Here is a 10921-nt window from a genome sequence, read left to right as displayed (position 1 = left end):
GATCAGTTATTCATGTATTCAGGGTGGAAGCAGCTACAAGTGAGAGCCCAATAGGTCAGAGAACAGGGGTGGGGTTGTGTGGGGGGTTCACTGGTGGTTGATAGACAGAAGGACTAAGAAGACAAAATAAGGGGAGAAATGCTCTGACTCCTTCTCATCCTTCACTGAACCTATTATTGGCTCCTGCAGAGGAGGACAAAAGCTCAGGTCCTGGTGCTTCACATACACACGCATCAAAAATAGCCTCAATCTGATCCAAATGTCATTTGAATGTTTGATGGTACCAAGGCACTGAGGTGAGGCTTAGACAAGAGAGCTCTGATTGGGCATGGCCTGTCATTTTGACATGGAAACATCACATTGGAGAATGGCAAATGCGTATAATTTGAAAATCTGAGCAAATATACATTTTAGTGTCAGATAATTAGGTTTTCAAATCCTTGCTCTTTTTACAGTGAGTGGTGATCGGTCACTGAATAAACAGTGGTTGGAGTTTTACTAATTCATTTATCATAAAGGCTAGTGCAGATATACTAATACTGGGATACTGGGAACCCACACTCACATATTTAAACACACACTTTTCCAGTGTAACTATTGTACCAAACTGTGCATAAAGACTAATTATTATGCATCACTGAAAGGTTAAGTACAATGTATCAGTCATATCTTCAAATCCATCAACAATCAGCCTGTTTTCATATGCTCCACTTACACTCGTGCAAGGCACACTTTGTGGATCAACATGCATTGTGCAACAGAAATACCTTCACCCATACATGAATGCTGCTAATGCACAGAAACCCATACAATTCTTTGAGCTTTGACAAAGGCCTTCAAGGATTCAGTGAAGCCACTGTGTTACAGCCTTGTTTCCTCAGAGGAAAGAGCCTGGATTTGTATATTTACCCTTCATTATGCAGATGCATCACTAAGCGCTCTCATGTAATGCAAATGCACACATATGCATGTACAGTACACAAACTCATTTAGTAGCATGTTGTGCTGTCTCACAGCTTTCATTTCATTTTTGCATAAAGGGATTTGTGAAGCGCTTCAATTGTGGATAGATCAACAATCAAAGACTAATGAATAATGCACATCTGAAATCCCTGCTTACAGTACATATTGTACTTTTACAGTACATTAACATATACTTAATAAAACTGGGAAAATTATATGTTTCCAAACAAACTATAATATAGCTATAATATAATAATATACTATAATATATATAGAAGAAAAAAATTTTTTTTAAACATGAACCAACAGCGACAGGAGCCTGCAATGAGTTAACTTCCTCCCTTCACATAAGGAAATGGGAGGGGAACTGCACTGTGACATCGCTGCTGAAAGTGAAACTAAAAGCAGGAGAACTGTGTTTTTCTGCCTTTTACACGCCTGAAAGTCTCAGGAAAGACTTCATACACCAGGTAAAGTTGAATTTTGCCAATTTTAAAATCTGTCTTTTATGTAAGTTAAGATATTTTGGCAATTTCAAACACTGACATAGTTGAATCACAAATATAGATTGACTTTATGTTAAGTATTTCTCGTTATATTTTTAGCCATGGCATCTGCAAGAAGTCTGCTGCCCGAGGAGAATTTTCTTTGTTCCATCTGTTTGAGTGTGTTCACTAAACCTGTGTCGATTCCCTGTGGGCACAACTTCTGCCTTGATTGCATCACCGACTACTGGAACACTACAGATACTGTAGTCCAATGTCCACTTTGTAAAGAGATGTTTTCCACCAGGCCAATGCTACGGGTTAACACTATCATTGCTGAGATGGCTGAAAAGTTCAAGCAAAAAGTTCCAGATGATATATCCGATGACTCCGAACAAGCAGGAAATGGACATGTGCTCTGTGGTGTCTGTGCAGGGGCAAAGCTCGAAGCCGTGAGGTCCTGTTTAGTGTGCTTTATGTCTTACTGTGATATACATCTGGAGCCTCACCTGAAAATTTTAGCTCTGAAGAAACACAAGCTTATCCACCCAATTGAGAATCTGGAGAGCAGGATATGCAAGACCCATGCTGAGCCTTTGGAGCTATTTTGCAGGGCGGATCAAATATTTGTATGCGAGTCCTGCAAAACCAGTGACCATAAAAACCATAAGATAGTGACTCTAGAGGAGGAGGCTCACATGAGAAACACCCAGCTGGGAAAAAAAAAGAAGGTCACCGATAAGATGATTCAGGCTCGTCAGCAGAAAATTCAACAGATTCTAAACTCTTTGGAGGCCAGCAGAAATAATGCAGTGAAGGCGCTATCATACAGCATGCATGTGATGACTGCTGTGGTGGACTACATAAAGAAATGTCAAGCTGAGCTGACTGAGGTAATTGAGACGAAGCAGAAAAAAACTGAAACGGTGGCAGAAGGCTTCATTAAAGAACTGGAGGGAGAAATTATGCAAATAAAGCAGAAAAACTTGCAGCTTAATCAGGTTTCACTTGTCAATGACCCCTTGTTGTTCCTTGAGAATTTCCTCTCTCTTACCATCACTGCACCCCAGGTTAACGACTGGTCCAATGTGACTCTCAACAGTGAACAGTTTGCAGTTCAAGAAGCCCTGGACAAGCTGCAGACAACAGTTCTGAGAGAAATAAGTATGCTGTGTGATCCTGACTTGAAAGAAAAGCAGACGTATGCGGTCGATGTAACTCTGGATCCTGATACAGCGAACCCATGTCTCACGGTTTCTGAGGATGGGAAACGGGTCTCACATGGAGATAGTAAGAGGAATCTCCCAAACAAACCAGAGAGGTTTGATCATGTCCTGAATGTCTTGGCAAAGGAGGGTTTCTCCTCAGGAAGGTTCTACTATGAGGTCGAGGTTAAAGACAAAACCAACTGGGATTTAGGAGTTGCAAACCATTCCATCAACAGGAAGGGGGACATACGATTAAGCCCCAAGAATGGATACTGGACTGTCTGGCTGAGGAAGGGACAGGAGTTTACAGCCAATGCCGGCCCTGCCATTAACCTCCATGTGAGGCAGTTACCTCAAAAGGTTGGGGTGTTTGTTGATTATGAAGAGGGTGAAGTTTCCTTCTACGATGTGGACACCAGGGCTAAAATCTTCTCCTTCACCGGATGCAACTTCACTGAGAAAATCTTTCCCTTCTTCAGCCCCTGTGCAAATGATGGAGGCAAAAATGCAGCCCCCTTGATCATAACCCCCGTGAGATACAGCAGCTGAGCTTTGGTTTTGTTACGTACAGGATCTTGTGTTTGTCAGAAAGTGGGATGTTTTTATTGGTGAAACTCAAGTGTGTCACTTCGCACGTTCCAACCATCAGTGTCAGTGCTGTGTGTCGCCTGTCACACAGACAGCTGTAGATCTCCAACAGTGTATCTACGCAGCACGTTCACTATAAACACAGCTCTGCGGGGCGTTGATGTCTTACAAAAAGAAATCATTATGAGCTGCCTGTTAATTTAGATGTTACTGAATAGCATTTCTTTTGTGCTGCATGGAGTACCATACTTTATCAGGTCCGTTTATTTCATTCATAATGGAATAAACTTAAATCCCTCTTCATTATTCAGTTCTCCTAATGTGGCATCGGCTAGAAATTATTTTTCCACATATTAATTCAGTTAAAAGTGGTAGTTTAATGAATCAGTCAGAAATGTTCGAGCCTGGCTGTCACATTATGTCCAACCTGCCTGATTAGAAAAACATTACTGTGAAAATTCAAATAAATTTTAAAAATATGTTTTTCTTTTAGTTGTGTGCCTTTTTGTGTGTCATGGTGCCAGAATCTTGAGCATGTGGGCACCAAGCAGGAAATAGGAACAGCCTGACAGATTAGTTCAATTGATATAAATTGTAAAAGACCCGAACTTATTATGTCGACCACGAAGGTGCTTGACCCACTGGGAGCAACTTGTGGTTCAGTATTTTGCCCAAAGACACTTGGGACACGACCAGTCACTGACTTTGTGATTGGTGGATGATCACTCTACCTCCTGAGCCACACCCATTAAGGTTTGGGAAACATTGGCACAGCATCAGTAGCTGGATAAAAACCTTGTACGGTACTTAATAATTATGCAATCTTTTTTAGTGTCAAGCAAATAAATAAATTATGTAATTATGTGATCTACCAAACAATCAAGTAATTATTTCAAACATTTGTAAGAGCAATAAAGATTACTGCTGTAATTGTAATGTTTACTTTAGGTCTGTTGGTAAGTAATTAAACATGTATCTATATAAAAATGTCAAATTGTGTCAGGACTCTTTTCTTTTTTTCTTCGTTACTTGCAAAAAACATTTTACCTGATAACTGAAAGAAAATGTAGCTCTTCCCTTTATACTATACTGCAAGTGTGCTAGATTTACTGAAAAGTATCTGATGTTTGATGGCAAATAAGTGAAGAGAAAAGTTGATAAAGGTGATTTAGGAAGTTCCAAACAGCAATCTTTCTTTATCTGGGCACACACTTGATAATCACTCCTAACAATCTTAAAATCCTGTCAACAAAGAAAGTCGCAAAACACTAAATAACTTCAACAGGCAATTAAAGTGCATCTGTCACTTTGCAGAATATAAACACAAATTAAACACTCTCTTGACAGCCTGAGATTTCTACACCATACACTTTTGTGCAATTTTGTAGCCGCCACTTGCAAAATAATAATCCATCATAATCCATTTGATTTCTCACCCAGTAAAATTTGAAAAACAAAAACAATGTTAATTCTGCTTTTGTAAACAGGGAAATGTGATATAAACGATTTGACATGGATAATTGCATGGCATGTCTTCCGAGATAACAGCTTATCAGCAAAACAAGTTTAGAAGTATAAATTGGAAACCTGAGTTAATGTCATGCAACCGCGGCTTTGTCTTCCTGCTACAGAAAGACAGAGGTCAAAACAGGTAATGAATGAGAAGCAACAGGTTAACAGATATTTCAATCAGGAGAGACAAACATGCAACACAATATTACGCGAATAAAAGATTCATTACATGGTGAGAACGAGAATAAAGAGGGAATGCACTTCCTTACTAACCTAAGCTTAGCTTCATTATTATCAGACGAATAAGTGCTGTGCGATTTGTCCAGCAAAATGCAGCTGAATTTTTGTTTCTTAGAACAATCTTCAGTTGAAATAGTGCCAATATACCAAATCTTTACTTAGTACGCTATTTGGGGGGCTAACCAAGGTTTGTAGAGCAAAAGTCTCACTTTTGAATTTTGATATGCTGTCTTTGCACTATTTTCAGTCAAAAACAAGACTTCCAAATAAGTGCAGTCTATTTTTATTTGTGTTTTACACAATGTCCCAAATGTACAGAAAATGGAGTTTGACTAATTCTCTGAAGTGTCTTTGTGCAACAGAAGTATAAAGTTGCATAGGGCTGTCACAGTACACCTACAGTGTCTAAGCTAACAGGCTTTCCACTGCTGATCAGCAAAGGGGTTTGATCCTTGATATGTGCTAATAGATTTAATAAAGCTGTCCAATTTTCTCACCTCTGTCATCTGCCTTGGTAAAATTTAAATATTATTGAAATACTTGATATCATCGAACTTGTCCAGTAAGCTAAAAAAAGGCAGCAGTCAACTGTCTTCTTTTTAATGTATGCAAACTTTCCGGTCAGCTTTTCTCGCAGTCCTTTCATATTGTAGCTCTGACAAAGGTTAATGTGCCTCACAGTGCATTATAACTGCATTTCTGTTTTTTTTTTCTTATGTTTTTTTTATTCGTCATACTTCAGTGAAAGTAGAGGTTTTTTTTCCTCAAAAGGTCACAAAATGATCTTCTGTGGTGTAAATATAGTAGCTCAACTGTATCAGAAATGTGCTCCAGTTTACTACTGTCATGGAAACAGGCTCATTATAAAAAGTGCTGGCACTGTGTTCAACAAAGACATTTTCACCAGCCTAAGGTTTCTGTGTCAGACGTTTTCAAATTAAAAGCATAGAGTGTGCATTGTAGTGCTTCTAGTGCAATAATACAGGTGATCAGGTGTTGATTTGTGAAGCAAACCAAGAACACATCATATCTAACTGCTATTGATCCCATCAATGACTGAAGTCATTGTTATCCCACTCAGTGGAGGCTTTTTAACTGCTCTTTCTGTTTATCCATAACAGAAACAAAGAGAGAACGCCATCCTGGACTGCTGTGAAATGCTGATACCCATAGAAAAACAGATAATTCAAGCAGTTTATACAGGGTCCTGAGGCAGTCTTTGTTATGCATTGTTTGAGGAGAAACACTATGAGGAGGAGTGCAACTCTGAATAATGGAAAGTGTAATATCTAACTTTACATGGAGCCTGCATAAATTAGAAATTGTTTAGAACTGAAATGATGCTAATGTATTGAGTTGCTAAACAAAAGGAAACAAAGCTTCCTATTAAACTGTGCCTCATGCCTTCATTAATTACATTCTAGTGTTTACACACTGTAGTTGTATTCATTAATACCTAAACACTAATTGGAAGTATTTCCCTATGTTCTCTAAAGTATAATGACAACTGGCGTACGGTTGTGCTATACACCTACAGAGTTGTGAACAATGGTGTCTACATTCAGCTCTGCGACATCTCATCACCATAGTTCTCAGGCCTTTAAGCCAGCGGGTTGTCTGTTCATCCACACCTTCCTCGCATTCTTGTGAACACAATATCCCTGAAATGGTTTCAGCACAAACGTCCCCTTGGACCCATGCATCAACTTATTTGAATATGAATCTGAAAAGACATGCATGTAAATTGCAACTTGCAGGCAGCATAATATAAAATTAATCAAATAGTGAATTAGATTTTCTTTTTAATATAATAAGATATGTAATCACTGGCCCCAGAGGATAAACCCCACTGACTTTGGTCATACCCAGGCATTTTCTGTAAAACGTAAGGTCACATATTTGCTTTTTGAGGAAATTTGTCCCACCATCTAACGGATTGTCACAGATTTTCACACAGACATTCACGATGTCCAGAGAACAAAAATTACTCTGGTCATTGCTAGGTGATTTCATCCACCAACCAGTCGAGGTTTTCACTTATCTGCCAGGTCATTATTATTATCATTAATATTACTACTCTCAAAGTTTTACATGGTTAAATAAAGGATACAAAGACATTACCCAGTGAAATATGGAAAAATCTAGATGAACTATTTCATAATGATTTATTCGAGAGACATTGCTTCTCTCTTGACATTTCCTATGCACAGTACACAGCCCAGATACTTGAACTGGCTTAATGATATACTTGACATCATGTAAACATTGCAAACATATCATTTGGTGTGCTTATGTGGATGTGCCAGTTTCTGCAGGCACACATGCCCTTTTTTTACAGTATGTGTAACTAATGAAGTGCCAAATGTAATGAGATGATTCTAACCATTAGGGTCCCTCAGGGAACCTAAATCCACTTGACTGTTAATGAATAGGTGCTCCATCAGTTTTCCTCAGAGGGTTGCAGGACCTGACTGAAGCTGGAGATGACCTCGACCCGAACAGAATCCGACCCTCTAAGCCAGTAAATCCACAGCTCCCGCTGTTGTAGACCGTCATCATTTAGTGACAGTCCTTCAGAGAGTGACTTTAAGTTAGCAAGCAGCAACAACTGGAGTCATAACAGGGAAACACTAGGAAACACTGATCATCTGTACCATTGATCTGCACTTACTGAGCTATGGTCGTTATGGAACAATGCGTAGTAGAATCCTGTTGTTACTCGACTATTATTAGCTTTTAAGCACCTGCTACCTCACACCTGCACCACGTACTGTGCACCAACATGTGGCTATTGTGACTGCATAGGATTTAATTTATTAGTCAGGAAACTGGAGCTTTTAAAACAATAAATATACTTCTTTGCCTTCATCCGTGGAAGTAATATGCAGCGAACAAGTCCATGTACATTTATCACTGTCACACCATGGGCTGATGGTGCATATTGACCTTGCCAGTTGATAAAGGATAAGAAAGGAATAGCAGAGTCCAGCTGTACAAACATCAAAAACCATAGTTCTGGGAGCACATTCATTTTTAAAGCGACTGTGGGGCTGCATGTGTAGCATCCTGCATCAGCACTGCACGCAACAGTTTAGCTACTGTACCTGCTGCCTTCAAGGTCTGGTAAGTTAAGAAGTCCTTCTACTTTTAAATTCACCTGTCATGTGGCAACTGTCTGTTAAAGCAAGAGCATTACGCTATTTATGGATATACCATTAGAACCACAAAAATTATATAACACTGACAGAATAATAATGCTTATTGAAGAGGGTTTGGAAAACATTATTAGGTTTAGTTTTTTAAAACCGCACACTTTCAGTCATTTGGTTTTGCTTATGCTTTTGAAAACAATTTAAATAAAATACAGTTTGTTTTAATTTTAAGTACAGAAGTTATCAGTCGCAGCCTTGAGTCGGGAAAATTAATTTATAAGACAGATTTGTAAATCTAGATTTTGTGAAACTGAAAACATCTCAAACATAAACTATACAGCACTGAAATATATTCGTTGATCATATACTTTATACCATAAATCAGCTGCAATTTAATAATTTTTAATCAAACATATTAGAACCCCTGTTTTCACCCATTTTCATTATCATGGCCAGTAGAGCTGAGGCAAAGAGAAAGGTTTTTACATGGGACAAATTTGCAGGCAAAGCAATTTTTTTTTTATCCTTCACTTCATGAATAAACTAAATGTCTTTTAAATGGAATGAACCTTACTGTATTGTCATTTGAACACATAAATCATGTGTGTAAGGGTTTCCTCTCACTTTTCCTTGAAGCTTTGAGTAAATGCAAATGAATGCAGTGAGGTGCATCAAAATAGCAGTGTACCTATGCTACAATAATGCTGCTTTTATTATAAAAGAGTTTATAATGGACTAAGTCTCTAACTGAGAAAAATACTAGCTGAGTGACTCTGTTCTCTAGCTCTAAGATGGAGGAAGAAACTGGCTGGCTTTCCAGTGACAGATCAGATTTGTGCTCCACAAAGGCTTTGATCTTAAGGCTTTCTGACAGGGCTTTAATCTGAGCAGAAAACACACACACACAGACACACAGACACACATACACACTCACACACACACACACACACAGGTCATCTGTTTATGGTTTACAGAAAAGTCAGGACACCAACACTGCTACAGTAAACTCCAAATGATGTTATTGTTGGTTAATAATAGGGACATTTCTTAAAAAAGGGAAAATAAAGTATAAAATAATACTAAGCTCATCTGTTTTTCTTCATACAGAAATTGTGATGGGTCAGACCACACTGAAACATTGGGAATATGGGACTAACTGTGGAACTGTGTAAGGCAGATGTTTTCAGGCTGAGGTTGACATTTGAGGGAGGTAGAGGGTGTCACATTTTGTGTCAACTTTTAACATTGGCCAGAGATTGTCAACTTTTCCTGGAAGTTGCTATAGTGTTTTAATTATTTCTGGATGCCTTTCACTATGATAGTTGTCTGCCATCCGTGTCTGCAACTAAATACTCCTGGATGTAGAAATAAAAAAGCAGATGAAGCCAAACTTTATGGTTCCTGGTAAGTTTCCTTCTGTGAATGTAGTACAGGCCGTCTTAAGTTCCTCTTTGTTTTTATTTTGGCCTTTGTCATCTGCTGTTATTGGGATCCTCTGCATTGTATTCCGTGTGGCTCTTCCCTGCTGCAGAATAATGGACATGACTTATCTGCTTAAGACTACAATCTGCCTCAAACTCTGTTTGACTTTTCTACAACCCCAGCAGATTTTACTAAACAAAAAAATACAGTGAGTAGGGGAAGTAATGTGCAGAACATCACTCAGTACTAAAATTAAAAGTGATAACTGTCTTCAGCCATTCATCTCTGATGTAATCTCCCTAAACAATTTGAGGTTTACAGGTCTTGATACAATCCCAGCTTGTGCAGGGTGGGAGCAGATGCACCCTGTATAGTGGAGAAATAAGCTGTGTCTGAATTGAAAAGCAAAAGGTGACTTTTGCTTGCTCAAAAAGTCTCAAAGGGATGGCACTGGCAAGGTCAGCACTCTCGCTGACTGGGGGTAAACAATATTTGCCCCACATAATCGATAAAGTTTGCCCGCAGTGAGAATGAAAGAAACAGGTGCCATGTGCAAGATCGCCCTACGTGGATTACCTTATCTCTAGCTCAGGGAATTAAATCTCTAACAGAACCAACAACACACAGATATATCTTCTTTAATGGAGTTGTTGACAAGTGTCTTTGGATGAGAACAATAACCTGTTTAGGTGACCAGTGTGCTACGTTTGGATAGAGGCCCCATCAGTGGGTTATCTCAGCCCTGCAACTACTGATATTAGTTCATTTGTAGCCCCTGTGTGTCCGTGCCAGATTGTAAATCTATAAAAAGAGACCAATTAGTGTCACCTCAACAAATGAGAATGGTGAGCAACACCTCTCTGTCTTAAGGGCCTTTTTTCTTTCTACTGTTCATAATGCAGTTAATTAGAAACCCCTTCTCTAATTAGACAGCACTGTAGTCCTGATTAAAATTAGTTTACTGGGTGAGACTTTGCACATGGCACACACATCCACATAAGACACCTTTCTGTGTATGACAGGTCAGTATGTGTGAAAGAGCCAAAGGCTTCTGAGTTTTTGATTGGCGGGACTGTTGGCATGGTGAAAGGCAGGCAGATGTGAAATCTCCACTGTACGGCTTCCTGGTTTTAATCGTGTGACCTCCAAACAGTCCAGACAAGCAGAACCGCAGGCTATAGCAAGCTAATCAAAAGCACCAAAGACCAAACAAGGCTACCTCTTTCAGAGTGTCTCAAAATAACAGGATTATAGCTTATCTCTCTCTGGCAGTTATTTGATGCTGGTAGCATTTAAATTACATTCCATCCCGAAACATCCGACCAGACAAAGTGAGAAACTGTAATTCAAG

The 10921-nt window shown here is 39.0% G+C and overlaps 1 protein-coding gene across 1 annotated transcript; it reads left to right on the top strand.

Moving 5' to 3' along the window:
• The first annotated feature begins 1326 nt into the window (after positions 1–1326).
• On the top strand, positions 1327–3247 carry LOC137134500 (E3 ubiquitin-protein ligase TRIM21-like). The gene is made up of 2 exons (XM_067519416.1): positions 1327–1433; positions 1569–3247. The coding sequence occupies exon 2, from the start codon at positions 1571–1573 to the stop codon at positions 3203–3205; it is 1635 nt and encodes a 544-aa protein (XP_067375517.1). The 5' UTR covers positions 1327–1433; positions 1569–1570; the 3' UTR covers positions 3206–3247.
• The last annotated feature ends 7674 nt before the right edge of the window (positions 3248–10921 follow it).

Source organism: Channa argus, chromosome 10, assembly GCF_033026475.1.
Source record: "Channa argus isolate prfri chromosome 10, Channa argus male v1.0, whole genome shotgun sequence".
Classification (NCBI taxonomy): domain Eukaryota; kingdom Metazoa; phylum Chordata; class Actinopteri; order Anabantiformes; family Channidae; genus Channa; species Channa argus.
Note: the sequence above shows the minus strand (reverse complement) of the source record. Positions and strands in the feature narration are given on the sequence as shown.